Consider the following 26,498-nt stretch of genomic DNA (forward strand, 5'->3'; position numbering starts at 1 on the left):
AAAGGGCTTGATTTTATTTAAAATAGTCTGGAAGATCTTCTTTAGCAGACAAATGTGCATAAGGATAAATCAACTTTCAGACAAACCACACAACCCTGGCTCCGACAAGCTTTTGCTGTTCACAAGGCTTCAGGAGCCTGGGGGTAGAAAGTGGGGTGGGAAGCTGAAGGGCTCCAAGTTTTCCCTAGAGATCCCACAAGCATGTCTCAATCCACGGCTGAGGCAGAGCTTATCATCATCGGAGTAGACAGGAGCCAAAGGAAAGTGTAGACTATGCTGATGCTGAAAGTGACAGGGAAGAAACTAGCAGTTACTCATGAACAAATTCAGTTCCACTGTTTTGCTTCCTGCCTTTGCTGTGGACTGTGTGGATACCTGGCTGAAAGGAGTCTGGGTGCTGTGCAGAGGGAGCTTTGAATAAATTTTGTGACATGCGAGCATTGGCTACCCAAGCTGGTATTAATGGGGGCATCAAAAACCCCAATAACCTCAGAGCTGGGCTCACAATGCCCTGAGCCAGCTGCTAAAAAACACTTCTAGTTTCTACTTTCAGCCCGTGCTGCTGCTCCTCCGAGACTGCAATGCCCACACTCCTGCTCTCCCTCTACCTGCTCAGGCTCACCTCCAAAATACCTCAGCTCTCCCATACCTATCCCCAGCCCTCAGAACTGCTTGTAACTACTTGGCAGCATTTATCGGAGTAAATTTGTATTATTTCCTCTCCCTCAAAACATCAATCAGTTGGATAGAGGCACCTTCATCCTGAAAATCTCAACAAGGATCTGTTGTGAAAATCAATGTCATTTGCCAAAGCTAGCCTGAGTACTTAGGATTTTCCACAGCAGTGGGCCCTGCAATGCAGAAAGCATTCCATATATTTAACAGGCAAACCTGAAAATGATTATTTTCACCTTCAGGGGAGTATTTGTATTGAGAACATTTGGGCATGAGGCCAGGCCACGGGGATTTTCATGGGGGTGGCATATAACGGCAACAGCAGAGATGATTGTCTCATTATACATGTAGCTCTCCATCAGTATGTTACATTCTAATTTTTAATTAAATTGCTGTTACTGTTTTAGATCACCTCTCAAGACCCAAATGTAAAGGGGAAGATTAATTTTACTAACTATAGAAGATGCAAAGAAAGAGAAACTATTAAAACTCAGCTGAAGATTGAAAGGGTCCTATAAGTCTTAGCAGGTTTCCATTAAACAAAACCAAACCCACATGCCAAGAAGATAACTAATACTTTCTAAAAATACAGCCATTTAATAAAGACCACTATGTGCAGATTCTTAAATGTTTATTGCATAGTTCAATATTTTGAAAGTTTGCACATGGTGATTCAGTAGCAGTGCAGAACAATGATGCAGTATATAATAAATTAGATATTAGATTAGATATTAGGAAGAAATTCTTTACTCTGGGGGTGGTGACGCACTGGCACAGGTTGCCCAGAGAAGCTGTGGATGCCCCATCCCTGGAAGTGTTCAAGGCCAGAACGGACGGGGCTTTGGGCAACCTGGTCTGGTGGTAGGTGTCCCTGACCATGGCAGGGGGGGTTGGAACCACATGAACCTTAAGGTCCCTTCCAACCCAAACCATTCTATGCCTCTATGATTGTATGATGCTGAATTAATTTTCTCAGCACTCTGAGAAAGCACTGCATGGCAAGCACTCTTGTGCTACAGAGTGGGAAGTGAGATGCTTCTCAGGCATAATGGCAGCTCCAGTCACATCTGGAGTTTCCTTTAAGAAAAAATAAATTACAAACCGAGTTGTACTGGGGGGAACACTGGAAGATATTAGGTGCAAAAATAGTGTATCATCTGACGTTGCATATTTCAAAGTTCCCTGTCCTCCTTCATCATCACATGCTGCTTCATCTGGTCCCTTCGCTTTTTCTTTGTACTCAAATCCCATATCTGGTAGGCTTCTTGCTGGATCTCACCATGGAAAATACCCATTGTGAGTAAGGGATGCCTGCAAGCATTGTTTGGCCAAGGAGATGTAAACCAGACAGTCAAACCTCAAAAGAAGGCATTAATTATCACTGAGAAAAGGTAGTCAAAAAAGAAAGAGATGTAAAGGTTCAAACTTTTGCCAGGCATTTTTCCCAGGATACTGCTGTCACATGCTGAAATTGCCCAACTACTTCTTCCTAAAGAAAGAAAACCCTCAGGCAATGCAAGTTGATCTGTAGCGGTGCTTAATGCAGTCAGTGGTTTTAAACCCTAAAGCTATATACCTATTTTCCTACAGCTATACATATATATGTATATATGAATAACTCTAAACAGGAGTTTCATTGCAGGGCAACATGTTTGGTGGGTGACCTAAAGGAGAGAAGATGTTTCCAAGCAGAGGCAGGATAGTTTGGTGAGACAAGAAAAGGGGAGCATGAGCTCAGAAACAAACACATAGGTTGTGGGGGGGCACAGCTATGATGGAGGCCTTGAGGAAGGATTTTCTATGGAATTTAGGCCAGTTCTCAGTTCAAGAAAGAACAACTCTCCATGGTCAGCTTACGAAAATTTAGTTAATATTGGGTTCCTCATCTTTGAACTCTGGGCCAACTCAAATGTTTCATTTGTTGCCTATAGCTCCCACTTTGGTACAAGTAATGCAGAATTAATTAATTAATTAAATACAGTCCTGCAAATAGTTACTATTTCTGTTGTGAATGTTTGCTCTAACCTGAACCCTTTCCATGGGGAAAAAATATTTCAGTAAGTAGGAAGACCTTAAATTTTCATCTAATAAATTATATCGAGGAAAACTAATTATCTGTGTTCTTCCCACAAACAGAAATTGGTTGATTCCTGACAGTCTCCTACCACCAGATCAATTGACAAGAATTTTGTTTAAGTTCTCATAAAGATGACTGGCAGGTGGGTTATGTTCAGGCATTTAACCCAAGTTTTCAGAAGTAATTCAGGAATGGGTAATTATAGCAGTTTAATACCTATATATTTGTTGATCATTGAAAAGTAAGTATATCTCATTTTCTAGAAAAAACAATTACATTGGTATCTTCTGGCAAGATGCTGGAATCTAAGATGGCTGAGAGACATTTGAGGACAGAAGGACCTTACCTTGCAGAAATGTGTTCTTTCAGTTGCAGAATGCTTGCTACATTTATCAGGAGGTATTGTGCTTCATTCACAAGAGAGAGTGAGATGCTTGTAGCACAGGTCAGACCTAAAAAAATCAGTCCGACATTATAAAATTATTGTTAAAAATCAGGAAGATTATACTAGTAATTTCACCTCATCTTTCCCTTGACCTCTTATTCTTTCTCATTATATTTTTTTTTCATTGGGCTCAGACACTAAGGAAAGACTCCAAGAATCCCCTCAGAACTGTAAATCATAATTATAAAATGCATTCAGAAAACAAGATAGAGCTGAGATTTTAACAGTTTTGTAAAATAATTTACAAAAGCAATAACTATGGATTTTCAATGTTAATTTGATTGCTTTTATAATGAAATTTAGTATAAAAATAAATTCTTTGTTTATAGATTTTTCATGACCATTTTTCAAAATGATCATTAAATTTCCAGACAAAATCATTGTAGTTATGATAAAAAAAAAAAAAAAAGAAAAAAAAAGACTGAGGTATTTGTACATTTTCACCAAATGTAAAAAAGCACATAAGCACAGTTTGGGTATAAATGAACCCTTAGAAACCTACTAGGTCAATATTGTGTGACTCTTTCACTCTTTATCAGGGTAATTTTAAACTCATTGTGACTCCATGTTTACTAATTGAGGAACCACAATTTTTTTAAGAATAACAAACCTTTTGTATTTTTATGTTGCACGCTGTTTTTCCTGTCTGGACTTTGTCTTATCAAGCGGCATGGACGACCAAGAAACATAGAGAACCAGCCAGCAGTTTCTTCTCCACAGTCATACGTTTTTACCCTATCATGAGGAAGAAAGGACTTAACAAAATTTGATTGCCAAAACATTGATTTGCAAAACTGAAGACAAATTACAAAGATGTTTCTTCTGCTTCTTTCCATATAAAAAATACTGAATCTGTATTGTCTGATGAGTGATAAAACAGACGTGAAGTTCTGCATAATTTTATTTCCCAATTTCCTCAACTTTACTCTGTTAGTCTTGAAGTTAATATTCATGAGATCTAATTTAGTATTATACAATTATTGTGGAATAAAGGATTATGTAGCTTTAGTGCTCAGACACTGACTCTGAAGTACAGTAACTGGTAGTTTGTATTGCAACATTACAATGCAGTATTATGAAAAAGTTACTTTCCAGTCTGTGCTTTTTACTAAGACAAAGAGGATTAATCTCAGTTGAATTTAATATTGTCCCACTGTGCCACACCATATGTAATTTTTAATGATCCCATCAGGTACAACGATGTTCATTCCCTAATCTAATTCATGTTAATACAGACGCTCCACATTAAAACAAGTCTCCACTAGTAAAGCCCAAGCAGCAGTTTTTTTCTACCTAAAGATGGTTCCCATTACTAGTAACTTGTCTACTGAGTTATGCAAGGCTGGCAATAGATTTGCCATCTTTATCTGGATCTAAGCTCTACTAGAAGGATTTTCATCGTTCTCTCATTTCAGGAAGGACATAGATCAGACCTATTTGCCATTAGCATCCTCAGCACAGATGAAACTTAACTTCAATATACTAAAACCTGGGCTTCTAGTTTTAGTTAGTTGTCTGGTTCCCCTCAAAGAAAATGGAAAAAGATAAGTATTTTTCATCTATATTAGATCTCAGGATGGGATGACTCTCACTCCAGGAATGTCTAACTGTCTTCATTGACTACAAAAGGAGATTTGCCTGATATCTAACTTTTAAATGGCATAAACAGGTAAGAGGAATGCAAATTCTCACAATGATCTAGGCAGGATTCTTGTAGAAAGGAAAGCGAAGTCAGTCCTGTGCTCACCTCTGCTCATCTCTGCTGTTCCTACAAAGAAACTGCTTTGTACGGTGACCCTCTGCTCTGTGATACAAGAAAACAGTTCCTTGTGGTAAAAGATGCTAAACCCTAGGATAGAGAGAGGAAGTGGCTTGGCTTTATGAAATGTTCAGTTGAATTTCACAGGTAGAAAGCCAGAAGAAGAGAAATAAAGAGATTTTATAATTCTACATGGATAAGATATATCTTCAGCTGCTGTTCTCACTTTTGAATTTGGTGAAGCTTGGCATCCCTCTCCCCACTTTGAGACCAAGCCGCTTCTAGTCAGTGATGTCCTAGAGCTGAAATGAAACACTGGTACCATGAGATGCAGGCACTGTGGCAAGAAACACTGGCCAAAACATTAATCTCCACATGAGATTTCATAATCTGAGGTGAGCACTTTTGTCCTTGGTGGTCACTGTGTTAGGGAGAAGGCAGATGATAAGAGGGCATGAATCCTTCATGGTGACAGTACAGGTAAAACAAATTCCCCATATAATTTTTCCCAACCTAACAGAGGTGACAGGGGTACTTCAATTTTCTGCTGAGCGAACTGCCTCTAGCTGCCTTCCAGGGCTTAATACAGTATGAGTCAGGATGAAAATTTGGACATCTTTTTTATTTGTTTACTCCTTTGAGTCACAGTGGCTGAGTTAGAGATGCACAGCATTCTAAATATTTCATCAAATGCCACTGTGTGTTTCTGTATTTCAGGACTCCTAGGTTTTCAAATTGCCTTCCCTTATTGTCAGACCATTTTCTGAGTAAGGACCATTGTCTCTTCAAGGTCTTTTTCAAAGTCCTTCTCCTGTAGCTCAATTCTATTCATTTTCTGTTTGTGTTTATTTCTGTCAAGTATTCCTTTACATCTGTCAATATTACATTTCATTTGGCACATCCCAGACAAGTTATAAAGGAGGTCATAGTCCTCTCAGATTTTACTTGCTGTCCACCTTGAGTTCCCCACTCATCTCACTGTTAATGCCATTTAGCTTTGGTGCCTAACAGCTGGTCCCTCTAGCTAGGTAATTTACAGAACAAGATTAAAGGACAGCTGAAGTCTGAATATTGATCTCAAGGGATGTAATACATACCTTCACCCACAACAGGATCAGTTCACCTTGTTTTTAACTATTCCTTTGTCTTCTTCTACCACTGATGTCATTCCCTTGACCCCTTTGATATTGTGGACTGTCAAAGAGCAGGCTGTGTCCCTGCCTCTTTCAGTGGAGCACTAACCCTGAGCATTTAGGGCTTTCTACAACATCAATAATATTAATGCTAGCTTCTACTTTCATCTGCCCAGTGTCAGAAGTTATACTAAAAAGCCTTGTCCCACCAACGTGAGCAGCACCTGCTGATGGACGGCCCCTGCTGAGATGAATACTACCACTGATGAATTACCTCACAAGGGAAACGGGGCCTCGCTAAACTTTTGTGGCTGCTGTCAAGTTAAACTCCCCCTCGTGCCTGCCTGCAGATTTTATGTCATGTACTACCTCAGCATAAATTCAGAGTAACCACTTACACCAACAGAACTGGTGAAATTAGAGGCAGAATTAATACGCGGAGAATACCTCGAGTAGCACTTTCTTTTGAATAAAAGCCTATAAGGTTTTGGGACCACTGCTCACCTCAGACACTTTGCAGAAGAGACTCTGGACCACAAATCACCTCCTGTCTGTGCTACTGCAAAGCACTGTTTTGTTCCTATTTCTCATTTCTTGGCCCCAAATTTGGCAACAAATTATATACACGCGGAGAGAAAGAGAACCTAGGCTATTTCAGAGCAGGGCCTGTAATAGATGGGCCAACCATGGGGAGGCTAAGGATGAGTCAACACTAAGGGAAGTGGGACAGATGGTTGAAACAAATGACTCTTGGGTGAATTCCACTACCTGAGGAAAATACACTTCTGAGGAAAAGATCCTCTTTATCATCTGAATAGGTAGTAGAAAAGAAGGAGAAGATCATTTCCTCCATGGCTCCATGGGGAAAATGGCCAGGATTTCTGCTGGTTTGTTCATATTACCCTCAGAGAAGCAAATGTAAAGCATTACAAAGAATTGGTTAAAAGAATAAATAAATCTGTCTCTTTTAGTTGGACTTACCAAGGGACCTGGTGAAAAGAAATGTAGTAGATAATGCAAATGTACTTTAGGAAGGCACTTGATACACTGCCACTCAGAAAAATTAATGAGACTGGGAAGTACTTAGAAAATACGATGGATAAACACTTAAGTTCACTGATAGGAAATTAAATTATTCATAATGTTATATTTCACTGAAGTGCTATGTCTTTTGATCTAGAGTTAATGCTATTTCACATAGTCACCTGCAATCTTCCCAAGCTTGTTAAAGGGACACTGATCAACATGGGTGGTCAAAACAAACTAAAAAGGGTTGTAAATATAGAAAGCCGTTTATAACTTCAGTGGGTTCTAGCATGTTTGAATCAGTGCAGCGTGAAACAGGCAAAGCTGACAGCATCATTACTATCAAATGAATGAACTGAATTTCTAGAGTCTTGATGAAGCCTCTGGTTGGCATTTGGAAGTAACTGGGAATACCCTTCCATTTTCGCATCCTTGGAGCAAATAAAACAAAGATCTCTCTTATTCTAGTTAGTGTCAAGTCATCACAGTCTCTTATAATGTCCCCTCCCACCCCTCTTTTTTATTTTTATCATTATTTGTTGTTTTTTACCAGACACGCTGCACATGCCAAATTACCTACCTAAATCTTTCTTCTCCTGGCCCCCTGAATCATTGAACATTTATTGCTTTCCACCTTCCCTCTCTTCTTTTTAAAGTATTTTGCCCCTGAGCGTCTATCTGATCATGTCCTGAGTGACACTGCGGCGATTTTGAGCTCGGGTTCCCCTCCGCTCTCACTCACCTGTGCGAACAGACTTTACTCTCGCAGATCACGGCTTCTTTTCCAGTATTTTCTTCTAGTGATACAGATATTGTGCCCATGCCTACATGGTCAGACAGGAAACAAAATTAAAAATCAACATTTATGCAGAATCATAGAATTTTGATTAAAATGCCTATATCTTGCACTTGTTCATAATCACAGCAGCCACCCAAACATTGTGTGACAAAAATTCCCTTCCTTTTTGCTAGAATTATATTCTCTGCCTGCAGGTGGCTCCAAAGGACAATGCAAAGAGGAAAGGCTGCAGATGACCTCGGTAACCAAGCCACACTGAGGAATATACAATTTCAGCTTTGAGTAAATTAATTCTCCGTGTATCTCAGGCAATGGAACTGGCACAGAACTACTGCCTCAATCATGATTTCTGCTAAAAGGATGAGTTTATTGCTGTTATGCTCCTTCTAGCAAACTGGGAGATGAGATAATTACTGTTGTGTTTTTCTTTTGGAGTGGTGGGATGGACTGAACAGAAAGACGGGGGCATGGAAAAGACAAAATTAACACAGACTGTTCAAGAAAAGAAACATAATGTGTCATAAAATTATAATAATTTAAGTAAAGATAAAATGTATAGAAACCACAAATGAAGGAACTGTTTTGTTTTCATGTATCTATCTCTAAGTTTAAACCAGATGACGAATCCCTGACAATGATCTATGTTATTAGTTTCTTCCATGATTTTCATATCTTGAAGAGAATGAGCCAAAGGGATGGAAAGGCTGTTGTGGTTTATTAGAAGGAAAAAGAAAAGCTGGACAGTATTGCTTTCTGTTAATTGAAAGCAATAATCTTAAATTATGAACAAAGCGTGGCTGTATGGCTGCAATAAATCCAACTCTTTCATTATACTGCAACATAAACCAACAAACACTCTGATCTCCTTTACTCAGTTTTATATCAGCATATCTTGATTTCACTCATTACTTCCTGCTTCTTGCTTGTCCTACAAACAAGAACTAAGCTCTACTAGCTCTGTGGTATGGTGAAATCAAATAATTTTTTTCTTGTTGGAAAAGGAATGAAATGTAATTCCCATTTGCGATAGCCCACTACCAGCTCTGGTCCATGCAAGTTTTCACTATGGAAAGGCTTCCATTCTTTATTTAGCCAGTGATGTTAGTATACTTCAGAAGCAAAAACAGAGGAAGAAAAGCTGGGTTTATTTAGCAAAAATAAAACATATAAGTAATAAATGCATTGAAGTCGCTTGCAACAACCTGAAAAAGAAGACAATTTTGTCATCTTACAGACCAGAACAAATGCTCTTGTACTTTGAAACATTTAAACATTAGCATCATTCCTTCTGGAAGAGAAAATTTTGAAAGTTTTTGTACTATGTGTGCCCTTAGCTGTCACTATTTTTAAAAAATAATTTCTAAACACGGCATAATCACAAAATTTCTTAAAATAGAGTCTTGGGGCTTTAAAAAGCCCTGCTTTTATACACCAGCAAGTGTATCACATTTTTATTGAACAATATGCATTTTACAGTGATGTTTAGGTCAGTTAAACATTGTTAATTACAATTCTATTCTATCTTAAGGCAAAAAAATAAAGCAGAATGTTGCCAGTTACTAAAATGTAAGAGCTGGCATTCTCCATGGTCATTTGCTTGATAATAAAATTCACAGATGTGCTCACAGTATTAATATATATATAAAATTATTCTTGTCTTTATAGCTCCTATTTTCAGTCAATGAGAAAAATTAGAGGTCTGTCATTTCAATAGACTGAAATATAAACTATTCATGTACATTCTTTCATCAGTGTATGCACATAATTCCCATTATTTTTATTGGCAGTAACACATGACCATTTGAAGGCAGAATAAACTCCATAAAGCGTAATTAGTTGCTCAGTTTTGCAAGCATCTTTCTATTCCAATATTTTAAAGGGCCTTCACAACACTTAAAATTTCTCACTCTGCAGTGGCAAACTAAGTCACAACTTGCCAGAATAATGCTGAGTGTTAGCTAAAATGTAAAGAGAGAAATTAGTCTTGAACAGAAATGTATTCTCATGCAAATTCCATTTGGCTTACTTTTGTGTGGGCCAGGAACTAGCACAGTGCTATCTATGTCCCCACATATTTGATGGAGCAGGACTACAAGATTTTCCTTGATTCTCATTCAAGCAATACATCTTTTAGAAATAAAGACTCTTTCTCTAAGCTGCTGGGAGTTTAACTATTAACTACTTCAGTGGAGGCAAGCTGTCGAGATAAAAGAAGTTATTTTTCTGCATGGGAGCTTTATTTAAAGTGATACCAGTTTTCTTGAAGTGGGTCCTGTGATAGCCAGGATTTGGTGTATTCTTCACGTCAAAAAGAATAGGAAATGCCTGCTAACAACTACATAGCCTATGAAAATAATTGTCAAAATCCAGAAATGCAGTTTCTCAAAATTAAAAACTCCTTCCCTCTACCAAAGTAAGGCACAGCCAATGGCAAAACAAACACAGGCCCTTCCTCTTCCTCTGCTGTCACTTATCCCCTTCGTCAGGAGCCAGGTGAATGCCTGGAGCTTCCCAGCTGCCATGCAGGCCAATTAATTTTGCAGGCATGCCAGACCTTACCTAAGCCTTTGAGAAGTTTTGGCCTTGTCTAGAGCCCCAGTGTGACTGTCCTTGCTACCCAACAGCAGGACCATGTCGCTAGGTTTGTCAGACAGTGAGTCCATCCATCCAAGGCTGGTTGTTAGACAGGCTGCAGAGATACCCTACACACAGGGGCTAAAGAAAGCACCTGACGTAGTGTCTCAGCACGGGCAGGATTCAGCAAAAAGGTATTAAAGCAGTTACTGTCGCACTAAATCATACCCACAAATTAATTTTGTTGGACAGAGAGGACAGGGAATATTAAACCATATTGAAATAAAATAGCTATAAACAAGTTTTTCCACTAACGAAAATTTCTAGAGGGAGAGGAACACACATGCCTGGAGGGGGAGAGAGGACAGATTCACTGTGTTTTAGAAGCAGAACAGAGGAATTCTTTGCCATAATCTAATAGTATTAACAGCAAGATGTTCTTCAGAAGAGTACATATTTCAGCTAGGGCGAGTTGGCTTTGGGCACTTACCAGAGGAACCTAATCCAGGAGCACAGTTGCCTTAGGCTCTCTCTGTTGGAGAGACATCTCCAGATAGCAAAGCACGCTTTAGATGTAGATCATTGCCACAGTCTGCTCTCGCAATGACAAAAGCACAGATGATAGCAGAGAAACTGGTAGAGAAAGCAGAGCAGTTTAAGTCTCCAAGCAGAAAGAAGGCAGGTAACTTGGCTGTAGCTGTCACCTGGTCAGCTGGAAGCAGATGCATTTTCACATTCAGCAGAGCAAGAGGTGCAGTGAAGGTGCAGCTCAAAGTATCTGCCTCCTCTTTTTTTTTTTTTTTTTCACCACCTCCCTCACCCACTCCTCACCACAAGTGTCCCCATCACCATGCCCTCACCCTGGTCCCCCACCTCAGGCTGGAAAAAGTCAAAATGTGGTTCTGTTTGGTCAGAGAAACAGGACTGAAAGAAAGGGGATGGCAGAGAAATGAGAATTAGAGATCTGAGTGTTTTCCACCTACCAACACCTTCATAACCTTTTGCCTCATTAATGCAATGAAGTATGTAATGAAGATAAGGACAATAACATCTACCCACGGTTACAACCACAGTGGAGTCACATAAGTGGAAAAAAAATAAGAGAAACCCTGCACAGGTACTGTGCAGGCCGGGGGAGGAGAGGAGGAACTGAAGGAATCAAAGCTCCTCTTGGAAAGATGCATACTGCTACAGCTGGGGAAATGCAGCTCGGGGTGGTAGCAATCCCCTGGGAGAAAGAAACTTGCAAAGCAATAAATCTGGAAGAGACCTGGAGGTGCCTGTAGTCAGCAGGCTAAGTGCTACAAATCTGAGGTACTGTTAGCCAGGGAAGGCTCTCTGAGCTGCAGAACAGCCATCCTGGCTCATCAGGGGGCTCCTGCTCCTCACCCTGACCATCGCTGCTCCAGCTACGCACACAGCATTCGGCCTCTCGTGCTCCACCAGCAACACACTACCGACAGGCTGGGGAGACTTGTGAACAGCCAGCAGTGATTAACATGAGACTTTCAAGTAAGGAGTCAACTAATTAAATTAAATGTCACAGCATCACAGACTGGCTGAGGTTGGCAGGGACCTTTGGAGGTCATCTGGTCCACCCCCCTGCTCAAGCAGGGACACCCAGAGCAGGGTGCCCAGGAGCATCTGCGATGAGTGCCTAGCATGAAATGATTTGAGTGGGCGATATAGCAATGACCCATGTGTCTGAAGGGATAAAAGAAAATAATAAAAATTTAATACATACAAGCAAGTCATGAGTTTAGACTGCAGGTGAGTGGAAAGAGAACAGAATAAATATTGCAACAACTTTCTACAGATGTATCTGCTCAGTATTACCCTGCCTTTTCATGTGTGCCCATCACTGTGCTACCTTATGAGCAGTAACCTCTGGAATAGTCTCTCCAAGCAAATGAAAGCTATTCTCTCACTGCTAAGCTTAAAAATAAATAAATAAATACTACAGGTTGCAAGTACACTACAAGAGTAAAAAATAGCAGAACTACCCTAAAAAGAGGGCCCAGACCACCTTATGTGCTAGGCTTACAGTTATCTGGAGTCATTATACACAGAATAAAACATACCGATAGATCATAGAATCATAGAATCAAGAATCATTAAGGTTGGAAGAGACCTTCAAGATCATCTGGTCCAACCATCACCCTACTACCAATGTCACCAACTAAACCATGTCTCTAAGCACCAGGTCCAACCTGTGTTTGTCTAGAGATAATGCATTTGTCTACAGAATGTGATGCTAGTAAGAAAAAAAGACCGAACCCAAAAAACATAATCAAGAGTGGAATGAAAAAATCTAAAGGTCCAGCAGAGCTGAACTTCTGAAAACATGAAGGATAAATAGAGAAGGTTTGGACAAGACTGCACATTGTGTCTACAAGCAGGAGGCACCAGCAGAAAGGAAGTGAGATAGAAAGGAAGTGAATTTCTAGAAATTATTTCTGAAACACTTGGTAATTTACAAGTTGTCAGAGAAGGCTGCATATGCAACCTTACTACAAAAATGTGCAACATGCTCCACATCAAATTGAAATGAATTGACAATACCTTTTCAAATAATAATATAGAGGGAAGAGCAGAAAATAGCAGACTTTGGGACAGTGACCCAGACTGGAATTCCGAGGAATATAGAAGATTGTGCTTGGGATTTGAAACATGCAAAAAGTATTCAAAAGACTAGTGGAAGTACCCAAATGTACATTTGGCCAACCTGACAGACAAAATAAATCAACTGGTCAGACTTGATATGATGGTGAGTATTCAGACAGTTGAAGGGGACAACAACTCTACTGTATAAACAGAAAAGCAGCTGCAGTTACAGAAGCACCCATATAGAGTTCTAATTAGGGGTGAAAAATCTGAATATAACTTCCCTTGTTTTGCTCTAGCTGTGGAAAATGTGAGCACATGTATTATTGACGGTTAAGACATAACAGGGTGAGTAAATGTTAGACCGCAGGGAAGTGATAAATGCCATTCAGCCACATGCAAACTTGGCATTAGTAATGACTTTTGTGGAATACAAACCTATTCCACCGTTTAGTGCTAACAGCACTGTTAGGAAAATAAATAATTCCTACCCCCAAGTAGCAAAGGGCTTTCCATAATGCTTTCCATACGGTTTTCTCTTTTTTTTTTCTCCCCTCGGCAGAGACTAAAAAGTGTTTTGATGAATCCAAAGCCCAAATATCATGCTTTTTTTCTGCCTGCTAGTGCAAGTATTTAACTGAGCTAAATAAATAAAGTTTGGTCCTTATCTTAATTCATATTAATTCCCACTGAAGACTCTACCCCTCTAGTCACACAGCTGCTGGAAGGAGGAGAAGAGCTATAAAATGGGAAGGTCTTTGGCCAGGGTGTTTGATGTTAGACTTCTATTCCTTCACCTTCACAGAAGTAACAGTCCCTTCAGGCTGATGGACTCCCTTTTATGATGTGGAGGGACAGATTGGTCAGTAAATTTCCACATTTATCAATTCACGGTTCCTTCCTGGAGTATCCACCTTATGACTGCACATATGGAGTCACTATCTACTTTCTGCCTGTCCCAACAATACGCTAGGAAACTACCCAGGGCTATTACAGCCTCAGCTTTTTTTTGGCCTACATTTGGTAGCAGAATTTGTCCCTTAAGTCAGTATGCACATACAGCATTCAGTTCTTTGGTCCCTGCATATAGGTGGTCTCTGGGTGTGAGTTTGACACCAGTAACAAAGGGGAAAAAATAATATTGTTTACTTACCTTCTGCCTGAATGACCATAATCTTTTGCTTCAGATCAATTGAGGGATTTACAAGACACAACCTTGGCTCCTGCTTCTGAGTCAAGCAAACTCCATTCTGATTTACAACCATCCAGTTACGGTCATACAGCAAGCCCTGGTTTCCTACTGGCCATTCTGTAACCTGGAAAAGCAGCAGGAGGGGATGCAAAGGTTTAGAAAATGTTGGCTGCATAATACATTCATGCTGAGAAGAGAAGAGAGGGAAAAGAAACCATTAATGAAATTCCTTGAGATCAGGAAAGCTTGTGGAAGCCATTGTCAGCCGTTATAACAGAAACCTTAATTGCAAGTCAAAGATAAAGATCTCACTGGAAGCAACTGACAGGATAGAATGGAGTTACTATAATTTGTTGCATATTATCATACACTTTGATTTAAAAGAGCCATGAGAATACAGCAAACAATCACTGAAACACTCTGAAAGCTGTTTTCAGTTTTATACTCAGCCATTTTTAGGACCACTCCCCTCAACAATTTTCTTTTAATTCACAAAACATGAGGATTGCATGTGAGTTTTATGAATTAGGGCAAAACCAAAGAAAAAGAAAGCAAGGAAAATGTGAAATTCAGAATTCTGAATAAACTTCCACATTTTTCATAAAGCTAAACCCTCTTTATCAATGAATCTATCTGAGAAAACATCCACTGCTGAGGTTTCTGGTTTAGCAAGTACATAACAGTTTTTCCAAATCCCCTTGCAACAAAACACGTGTTCGTCTTTGCTAGCTGTCCTTCCATTGCTTTTGTAATGCTCTTTACTTCCAATAGCCTATACAGGCATATTGTCCTTGCCTTCATGGACATTTTTCTGGTGAAAAGAACAGATGTTACTGATGCTACACAGATGGTAATTTTGAAATCAAAAAAGGGAACAATTTTAGTAATGCCTTTGGGTGATATTAATAACTGCTTTCTCCTTCAGAACATTAAAATATTAATACCATTATTTTAACATAAAGCTGGGCATTTAAACATACTGTTCCAACTCTTGTATGCTTTCTAGTCATAGCTGAACATGGAGAAAAGTTCACCACAGGTGAACTTTGTTGAATTCTTCTAGAGAAGCTTAGCACAGCTCACATGAATTAACTGGCCAAAAGCTTTAGCAAAAGGTGTTGAGAGAAAGGTATGTCAGGCACAGCCTGATACTCTGAAGAAAGCATGCCTTCAAGCACTGATTGGATTAATTAAGAATCACAATTTTGTTTAGCTCTGTCCAAAACCCCACAGAACCCACAAAATCCCATTCTTACAAATTTTTCCAGGCTTTGGAAGAGGCCTCAGCAACAGATTGACACCTAGGGCCCAACTAGAGGAAGCTGAGGGCAGGCACTCAGAATGTCCTGAAAGTGGAAACTGAAAGCATTACAGCTGAACTAGTCCCTCTAAATATTTTGGCCACTATCAACTATGTGAGCTATCAACTATATGACATACAGAAAATAATAGAAAAAAATAGAGTAGATATGTATTTTATCTACCTACTTGATTTATAATACCTTTTGGCAATTTTTGAAGTGATCATGGAAAAAAAATGCCAGTCAAAATTGGAATCCTTATGTCTGATACTGTCATCTGAAAACGTGTTGTCCAAGCACCTCAAACCATTGGTACCTAAAGGATGTGAACCTCTGCCCTGTCTTTTAGGAGAATACTTATAGGTCAAAGACTGCAATATCAGCTGAAGTGCAGACTTTTGTCCTTGCTAGAAATTATCCTTCAGAGATGCCAGTGTTGTTTGGTTATCCTGTATAATTAGATTTCAAAATGCATTTTGAACAGCTGGTGATCATCTAAGAGCTGCAAGAATTTCCTGCTAACGAATCTCCTTTCCAAAACAGAAGATCACTAATCAGTAATATGTCCTCCCATGGATCCAACAGATCATTACAGGATTTGCAAGACACAACGAACAGAATAAACAAAAAGAGCAGAAAAATACAGAAAGAGCCCAAACACAGTGATTCCTAGCTCCCAATTACAACATTCAATTGTTTTGCTTCCACTTTAGGACAGCAATTTTATTCAGGAGACAATTTAGGTGTATGCTTACCCTTCACTGAAGACATGGGTTTTTATGAACAAAATAAAACTTTCTGTTTAATCAGATATTTGGATAATTCTTATAAGCTCATAGGCACTATGGGGAAAGCTTAGCTAACGAGGTAGCAGATATTTGGAAATAATCAGCACCTTCCATTTAAAATACCTCTGGTAGGTCCAAAATACTGGCTAGTAACTCCAAGCTCCACTCTGAGATTCAGCACACAACTATAGGTGTTGAGTCCATTTTTCCCCTTCCTCTGGGTGTCTGCTGTTGTAAAAAGAATAATACCTAAATGTGCCCAGCAGTAAGTTCCTTTCCTCTCATGGATATCCCTAGTACACAGTCTAGTGCCCTACTTTCTCCCCACATTTCAACTTACTGTACTGCACGTTTGCTCCAATAAATAAAATTGCTACAACCAAATAACTGTGTACCCTGCCTTGGACAGAGAGTCACAGTTGATCATGAAATAATCAGAGCTGTTTTGCTGCTAATACAGATACTGGAGATAAGTGCAGAAGAAAATAAAAATTTCTATTCTCATTAGCATTTAAGCTCGCGACCTGTGAGGACCCTCTCCCACCAGTGTTTGAAAGAGACTGAAGAGATTGTTCAAGGATTGCAAGCAATTTAGAGCAGTTCAGAGTCTGCCTGCTCTGCTTTCATCTGAGACATGAGAAGAGTGAGTCGATTCAGCTCCCTTGGATTACGTCTGAGATGTCTGCCCCGGGCCAGCAGATATGACACAGGCTGCAAAGAAGATTCACATCCTGGTGGACCAGCAGCAGGAGGAAAGGCAGGGCACTCAAACAGCACTAAACATCTACATTCAGGCAATAGTGAAGCAAAGCAGCCAGTGAAGCTTACTGCAAAGTAAAATAAAGCAGGGTAGCTTCCATCACAGTGAGCAATACTGTATTGCACTGATTCCTTAAAGCTGCCTGACCATCTCCTGCTACAGAGACAAGTTAGAAGGGGGAGGACAGACAGAAAGCAGGGACACCATGATTTTACTGACAGATGCTTGCATACACCTTCTTTCCCAGCAGGACAGGTGGGCTAATCATCCAACATAAGGTCTTCTCTACCTGTCATCAGCAAGGACCACTGCATAGAGCACAACCAGTACATGCTGTTCTACCTTCTTTAGCAATTTTTCTTCTTGTAATGTAAAAACATCCATTGCAAAACCATGGTTTTGTTTTTTTGAGGGGGATTTTTCTTTGAAATACTTTGGGCTGCATTTTTCCATAGTTGCCTGTAATGTCATCATGAAGGCTAACACAATTTTTGAACACATTAAAGCAATCACTGAACAGCTTTTAAATTATGCAAGTTTAAAAATGTTAGTGGTCTTACACATAATTTAACTACTGATCACTAAGAATTTGCATTGTATTTTGAATTAAAAGCTAATTTGTCTTCTGTGTTGAGCTGCAATTTTTATCCTCTGAAATCTACTGCAAGAGTAATAAAGTTATTAATGTTTAAAGTCCTAACCTCTTTCACTGGGCACAGTGCACTAAGTAATTATGCAAAATTCATTGACATAAGAGATGTTCATGTTTAAAAATGCATGTTTAAAACATGTTTTTATGCTGGAAAAGAAGAAAAATGTGGTCAGGGACACAGGCGACTCCTCTTTTCTGCTTCTCCCTGTTTAATAAAATAATTGTAGGGAAATTAAAGCACATTTAAGATATTCAGCTAGAATATTCTACCCTCTGCTTCCTAAGCCATATGTAGAAAATCCATGTAACATCACTGAACAGTCAGTCCTGTGGCCATGACCACTTGATGAAACATACATGCTGTAGGAGCTAACCAACCTGCAGTAAGCTGAAGACCTTAATGCTTCATCCTCCCAGCTGCCAAAGCACACTCGTCACTCTCATTTTCTCAGGAAGTCAAGTACCTCCTGCACTAAAACACTTAGAATAGACTAGAGAAATCAGAGTTTAGGTAAAGAGATTATGTGACTCTAAAGTGAAGATCAAACAGCTGTGAGCTTGTACTCGTGTCCTCATCAAGTCTGTCCTCCTGCCACTAATCAAGTCATCTGCCCTGCAGCCACCAAGTCAACGGGTAGACTTCGCTGGCAGATGGACGAGGTCCTGCACACACGGTTAGGTGAAATCTTCCACTCCACATTTTATTTTAGGCAAATGCAAGTGATCATGTATTTCCCAATAAAGCTCATTTGCTACACACGCGGAAGGTCTGACTTACCGTATGAGCCGGAGGCCTGCACTTGAACTTACAAATCTATGAGATTCTGATCTCAAGAATCCAAGTACAAGATGAATGGATTTATTGCAGCCTAATACGTAAACCACTTTCAAATTTTCACATCAACTAGCTTACAGCTACCTTCTAACTGATAAAAATGGAGATAAAAGTTTAATAGGGAAAATATTTTTCTTAGCTTTCCAACAGCTACAAAGCATTTAAATGTATTTTATATTAAAACCATGAAACTGAATTTTAATTCTTGGTTTCTAACTGAAGACCATGGGAACCACAAGTGACATGATAATTACTTCAGAAGTTTATGAGTTTACCAAAGTAAGGGGGTAATAGAATATTAAGTGTGAAGTCTATATGACAAGGACGCCAAAAAGTAATATTCTTCTGTTGGAATCAGTCTTTTCATGATAAAGCCTAGAGATCCTGCGATAATCAACTACATAGTGCTGTGGATGCTGACGTAATCTGCAGTTAGTGGATTTGTGTTCTGGTAGTAGTAGCTTTCTGTTCTACTCTTGGGTGCTGAGAAGAGACCAACACACTTCTTGACTGAGAATGAGACTAACTGCCTTTGAGTTTTAGTGCTCATTACAAATGGTGGGCTGTGAGTTGCCATATTTATCTCTTTTATGGGCAAACAATGAGAATGACAGATCTTTCACACGCTGGTTCTAGACATATGACAGGTCTAGAAGTGCCACTCAAACATCTGGGAACAGAAATTGAAGAATGCCTGATGGACAGGAAGAAGATCACATAACCAAACACATTTGCATCGAGGATTAACTTCAATATTGAAAATCGTATAATGTTCCAATATACTTTTGACTGCACTTCCTGGCCTGCTCTCTTTGTGCATTGAAAGCCCATTTTTCATCATATCTGTTAGGTCAACTTTCATTGTTCTTTCATATGCAGTCATGTATCTTCTATGGACTAAGTGAAAACGCACAAAACATGTTCTTTACTGAATGTTATTTATAGTGAAGTTCCAGTCCCTTCCAATATCATACACTAAAACTAATATATATTTCATTGTCTATTACTCTTTGGTTGTACAGGCTCTGACAGTGCTTAGCTATTGGGTTCTGACATGGTTGATGCTTTGTTATCAGAAAGTGTCAAACCAGAATACAGTAGACTCCGAAAATGTTTCTAGGCATGCAAAACTAAATTTCACAATATAGTTGCAATTTTAATGTCCGTATTTTAGTTATTGAAATCATCCACTGTTAACTGTTGCCTTTTCAATCCAATTTACCTTTGATTTACAGAATCATATAATCATAGAATTATGGCTGGAAAAGACCTGTAAGATCATCTAGTCCAACCTTTAACCTAGTATTAAAGTCCAAGACTAAACCATGCTACTAAGTTCTATACCTACATGTTTCTTGAAGACCTCCAGGGATGGTGACTCAACCACTTCCCTGGGCGGCCTGTTCCAATGCTGCAAAGCCCTTTCAGTAAAGAAATTTCTCGTAATATCCAACCTTAACCTCCCGTTTATCCAACCCATTCCTTTTGTTTTATCCAACCTATTCCTCCTGTAGTAAATGGAAAGAGACAGAAATATCCAGCAACAATTCATTTTCCTACTGCAGATGCCTATTTTATGATAAGATGAATTAGCAGGTATCCATCTCTCACTTCTTAAAGAATAATATCTACCTTCAGAGGGATAAGGTCAGGTAAGATGAACTCTGCTTTCACCATGGGTCCATTACCTGGGACAAGAAGTATGCATGAAGAATGGGGATTTCCCCCTCCATATAAAACTCCAGTTCTGTCTGCCAGTGAGTGCCAGGTTTATATGCATTTATCAACTAGGGTAGTTTACCCACAGAGCTTGAAGAGAGGAAAACTAGCTTAGTTTGTGGGAAAACATAAGCTGTCTTTCATGCTGAAGTATGTCTTACCTGCTCCTGGGTACAATCACTTCAAAGCCTTCCTAGCACTGAATGTTGTGGTATGTATCTCGTAACATTGGCCTGCATGTGAAAAATAGAATTTAACCCCAAAGGGACCTGAATACTGCTAGAGTATATTTCAGCAGCTTCTGTAGAGAGCTTCTGTAATAAAACTATAATAACTGGAACACTTAAACAGAGGTTAAAACATTCTCACAAGAAAAGTGGGATTACTTTGATTTTCTAAACAGTTTGATTTAGTGGGAGGTTAATAAGGGATGAAAAGTTATTTGTTCAGGTCTCATGTAATGCTCAAGATTGTGCCTCTGAATTAAAAACATTATAAGCAAAACCAAGTTTAAAGATGTAGATGTTTTGTTGACCATGCAATAATACTCTTTGCTTCAATTCCCCAGATTCTTTTTGCATTAAGAAAAATAAATAAATAAATCACAACCAAATCAGTTGAGAAACAATATTTTAAATGCAGGTGATTTGTCACTGGATTTGACCCCAATTTTCATTCAGATGTGAGAGAGTGACCTAGACCAGCAAGTTTTCATAGGGAAAGTTATACTGTTATTGACATTCATTAAATCACTTGCCAATATGGTACTAAGCAGAGTCACGTTCTAGGTCATGTGTGGACCATACACCTATTTCATCATGCATTATTTAAAAAAAAAAAAAGTCACAGCTAAGGTGACGATATTATTAGCTTGGCAAAAAAGCAATTAAAATCTTCAAAGAGTGAACTTTCAAACAGTGCAGCAACACTTAAATGTCATATTTCTGTTGCAAATGTATTTTTAATGATAACATTTCCTTGTAATGTAAATCAGCCTCCTCTCAATTATAACATGTTAATCAAGTTATTTCTCAATTGCTGCCTACCCATCAATGCCTTCAAGTCCATCACATGTCATTCTGTGAAAGCATACTAATTACTTGATTATATTTTAGTCAAGTTTTGCAAATCCAACTGTTTTATTTTTTTTTTTTTCAAGACTGCATATTATGTGCAGATATGTCTGTTGGGGGGGGAGGGGAGAGCTGAAGACACATCTCATTCCTGTAACTTCAATCTAATTGAAAAACTTTCAAAGTGCCTTACCATGTAAGACTTGATCCTAGGAATTGGAGTAAAGGAAAAAATGGTTATCCATATACTATTTCCTAATATCTCATATACATGTTACTCCTGGTTGACATCTTCAACAGGGATAAGCAAAAAAAACAAACAAGTTCGGGATGAATATTTAAGAATATATTAAAACATATACCTCAAATGCAGAGCAGGATTTGATTGGGTAGAGGTAAATGTTGGTGACAGTAATGGGGTTCCCATCTCTTCTATACGTTGGCACCGCAGTCTCAGAAATAGTTGCCCTTATGCTTTCTGACTCAGACTCCGATGGCTGCCAGTCAACAGTCTTCATTGTCACAGATGAATTATTTCCAAGTTCTCTGTCTGAGATGTGCGTTCTTGAAGACAATTCATCTGCATTCTTAAAGTAAGTGCAATCAGCTGGGACAGGCTCTGTCATCAGCTTTGTAACAGAGGACTGGAAGGGAATCTCAGTGTCTGACCTGGAGAACCTGGTGGCTACAATGAATTTCAAAAAAGTCTGTGCATCTTCAAAAGAAGACATGTAGCCAAAGGATATTCTCACAGAACCAGTGGGACGTCCATCAATTAGGTCTATATCATCTCCACAGACATGGCCAGCCTAGTTTGAAATAGGAAGAAAAACAGAGCTCTTATGACAGACCTTCTTACTTTACACAGTTATTCAAGAGTCTGTTAATTCTAACCGAAAAACTGTTTTCAGAAATACACATTTAACCCATGAATACGAAGAGAAAATGGAGAACAAAATCCCAACTGTCTTATTACCTTCTCAAGCTGGGAAGAAGATTGTTTTGAGATGCTTGCCCTATTCTACCTTAAGGCAAGAGAGACCTTTCAAAAACTTACGCTAAGAATCAGAAAAAGTTTGCACATGCCAGAACGACCTATTAGCAAGGGCAGTCCCTAGGTATATTCCAGTCTCAACTGCATTAGTTCAGTGAGATTTAAAATCGGATATTACATTCAGATAGGTGAACAAACCACTAGACTTCTTGATATTTGCTGTCAGAACAGTTCCATTTTATACAATCAATGGCTTACTCATGGTTTGTGTTAAACAGTCCAATGGATAGCTGTATGGCTAAGAATTGGTCTGGGACATTTAGTAAAGCAGAGACTTGAATATAGAACTTGAACATCCTCATCACTGTGATATCCAGTAAATCTGTCTTGCTGATCCAGTCAACGTGTTGCTTTCAGGACAGACGGAAGTAGCCTTCCCCCTAACATCTCTTCCTTTGAAAAACACAGGTTTCAGCTCATGGTAAAGCTTTGTTGAAAAATTTGTCCCTCAAATACCCTAACAGTGGCCTCCAATACCCTTATATTTGATGTATCTTTCATACAGCACTCCCCAGAAAACTCCCTGGAGTTGGAGCAGAAGCTTCTCCTTCAATTGAGTAGGTCAGTGAGTGCTGCCACTCACCTCTAGCGAGATAAGACAGAAACTCCCTTTGATCACCTACCTAACATTAGCTCACCAATGGACACGAGATTTAGTTCTAAGTCAGCACCCTTATTCCTTTAAATACAGCAGCTGTTTTTTTTTCCCCTCAGAATTTCATTTATTTATGCATTTCTGTTAAATAAAAATGGAAGTGTGAATAGATTATTTACATGAGGGCTTTTTAAAGCAAGAAATGTCACAGTTCAGTGAACACAGGTCCCATTTTTTCCAGGAGAAATAAAAAAAACTATGTCAAAGCATGCAATGCAGTAGCAAATATTGTAATGCACTGGAACATAGCTTTTATTTGTGACAATAGAGCAGAAGCAACATTTACAAAATTAGGTTGCATCTGTTAATATACGTGGAACACTTCTGCCAAGTATTGATTGATTGACTGATGAGAGAGGTTCCTGCTGTGCAAATAAGTAAATGAGTTCCTACCTAACATCTTAAGAAAACTAACCACAATTCTCTAGTGACCCTTGACGATAGAAGGTCCTCCCTCACAAGCACTTTGAACATGGAAATCTTAATCAGGGAAGGAAGAATACAGTCAGCACACTGGCAAACACAAAGTACATATGCAAGTAATATGAAAAAAGATGTCTTCCCCCTACAAAGTAATGTTGTCAATAACTCATCTAGATCTTTCCAAAGGACTGGCAAGAATGTCTCAAAATAGAAACTGGTTGAATGTACTACTACATCATTCCACTTGTGGCAGATGAAATGTCTGTAATTTTGGCTTTTGTGTTTAGCCTATTCTGGTTAAAATGTCGAGCTTTATTAACATGATATAGACCTATATGAGACCACCCACTCCTTAGCAAAATCTTCCTCATGTGAGAAGAAACAAGATTAGTGTACCTGGCCATTTGGTATTTTGTGCTTTAAGAGAAGAGAAAAGCTTTTTTTCTTTCTCTAATTATCCTGGGGAACCTGCACCCCCTTGAAAATTCAAGCATCATTCACCTGCTCTTAAGCAGACTATTCATGAGTAAACTATGGACACGGAGCTTTACATAGTAAATGAAACCACCATTTTGCCATGGAAGGTATTAAAGAGCTCTCCCCCTTTAAGATCTTGTGCTATCAGTCTTGCATATAAATGCGCTTGCAAAAGTTATCTAAATGCCTCTGTGAAATTACAAGGGAGCTATAATATCTATACAGCCATTGTATTTTGTTCTCTTTTGAGGAATACCATTAATAAAGTTTTTAATTGTTCTGTATTAATTTACTGTAATTTCAAAATCTGACAAATATGCAGATGTGAAGCCTCCCCCACCTCACTGTAATATATCCTGCTACACATCTTTTAATAAAATGATTTATGGAAAATATTAGTCATCTAGAAAGCAGTCTTTACGTTCATGTTCTACCAGTCTAACACACCAATAATCTAAGTAGAAGTCATCTAAATTTACTTCACTGTCAGAGATTCACTGTGTATTCTCATTTATTGTTTCCTGTCCAGTTTGTGTATGCCTTTTAAACTGTAATGTCCAAAAGTAATAATTAATAAGTACTATTAAAGATACTTAAGGAACAACATGAGATGAATTGTCTGGGAACTTCTGTTCTGCAGGAAGGCTGGATTTCATGTAATCCCAAATTAGACCAAGAAGCCACAATTTCATATTTTCCAATGAAATAAAAACAACCTACTCTGCTTTGGGTCCATCGAATGATTTTGTTTCAACACCTCATTTCTATGTATTGAATTTAAATTCAATTATTTCTTTACCATGGTAATTAAGTTGAAAAATCAGGGAAAGAAAATTAAACCTACCTTCATTTATGATACACCTCCTTTATTCTTTACTATTTAGTTTTTTTGTTGTTGTTGGATATAGGTAGGACCAGATTTTCTTTTCTCCCCTTCAAACCTCCCATCCCCCAGGAAATTCAGAATTGATAGCCAGAAGATGTCTTCTGGGTCATGGAATCTAGATATTTTCCATGGTCAATATATCACATAATCTCATTCAGAAACTAACCTGCAGGTTCCTTTGGATGTCCTCATCGCTTATACCCAAATGCATCTGGCAGGCTCCTGTGTTACAGAAGCAACCTGTGCGCACATGTATGTTGTGGAGGCTGGCCATCTTTTCCACCTTTCCGATTCACAGACATAAGAGAAGAACAAAAGGCAGACATTTTAAAGTTGTGGTGAAAAACATACAGTGTTTTAAAGGTACAAATCAATTGGAGGTAAATTACCTCTCTAAATTATTAACGACTGACTGTAGCTTTCAGCATTCCCATTCACACTGAGGATTTTTCAGCCTTGTTATTTCAGCTGAAAGAAAACAGTAAAGGAAGCAGATAATTATATTGGCGTTGAGAGAGGGCACAGAGTACACACAGTAACACACACACACACACGGAGAGTTGTTCAGTTTAGGCCCTGATCCTGTTAATGCCAGCCCACGTGCTTACTTTTAACTTGTGCTCTTACACCAGTAGTGCTAATTATAGGCTTGTAGTTAAGTGCAATCCAGGGTCTGGACTGAACCGTCACCTACAACCATCACCTACAAGGTGAAGAGAGAGGCCTGGGACATCTCTTCAGCTAGCTGAAGGAAACCTCATCCACTTGTTTTCCTGGTGTTGTGCTTTTCTGTATTATACCATTTCTTTATCATTCACTAAATAATGAATGGGCATAAATACAGTAATTGATGACAAGCTGGCATGAATGAATTTATGTGAAGGAACAAAAAGGCTGTGCAAAGAATGGAGTCATGTGTCTATACATGTCTCGGAAGGAGATGCAGATATGCGTGCACTGGGAGGGTGGCACTGGCTGGGTGGCCCTGCAGAGAAGAGATGCAGATTGTCACGGTTTCATAGCACAGCTAGGAAACAAGGGAAGCACACCATGGGGATCCTCTTAGCACAGCTCAGAAACCATGGAAGCACACTGCAGGGATATGAACACTCTTTATGTTGATTTGAAAAAGCAACAACAGATGGTGCTAAGGATAACTGAGCAGGTATAGATACAACCAGTTATTTCTTTCACGATAAATGATGAACAAGCCTGGTCAAGACTGGGAGAAAGGACAGAAGGTCAGAAAGGTAGCACAAAACCTGGTACATCCTATCCCTACTGCAGACTTTCAGAACAACCTCACACATACTGCGGTAATCTCTCTGTGCTTTACCTCCTCTTCTGCAAAATGGGGAACCTGGAGCTCTAAAAATACACACCTTACAATTTGAGGGAACTCAGGTATGCTGGCAACGCTGTCCTCCTCTCAGGGAGCTAAGACTCAGCTACGTGCAGAATAACAGCTCAGTCCAAAGGTCCAGGAACAGAAGTGCTGATCATTTCTAAACCAGTCATTTCCCTAGCTGTGAGACCAAGCTTTTGCTGCCTGAGATATCGATGGAAACATTCAACCTAGTGTTAAACTGTT

At 39.1% G+C, this 26,498-nt stretch overlaps 1 protein-coding gene across 6 annotated transcripts in view; it reads right to left on the minus strand.

Moving 5' to 3' along the window:
* The window catches only part of MOCOS (molybdenum cofactor sulfurase), a 235,733-nt gene that overhangs the window by 15,559 nt on the left and 193,676 nt on the right, over positions 1–26,498 (minus strand). For all 6 annotated transcript variants that reach the window (XM_050708714.1, XM_035550580.2, XM_050708713.1 and 3 more), the window contains 6 exons: positions 25,074–25,190; positions 21,775–22,221; positions 14,246–14,408; positions 7,858–7,939; positions 3,808–3,932; positions 3,099–3,204 (listed from right to left, as the gene is read on the minus strand). In XM_050708714.1, coding sequence (XP_050564671.1) covers positions 3,099–3,204; positions 3,808–3,932; positions 7,858–7,939; positions 14,246–14,408; positions 21,775–22,221; positions 25,074–25,190 — 1,040 coding nt within the window. The remainder of the gene's footprint in view (positions 1–3,098; positions 3,205–3,807; positions 3,933–7,857; positions 7,940–14,245; positions 14,409–21,774; positions 22,222–25,073; positions 25,191–26,498) is intronic.

The sequence above is a fragment of the Cygnus atratus genome, chromosome 2, assembly GCF_013377495.2.
Source record: "Cygnus atratus isolate AKBS03 ecotype Queensland, Australia chromosome 2, CAtr_DNAZoo_HiC_assembly, whole genome shotgun sequence".
Classification (NCBI taxonomy): domain Eukaryota; kingdom Metazoa; phylum Chordata; class Aves; order Anseriformes; family Anatidae; genus Cygnus; species Cygnus atratus.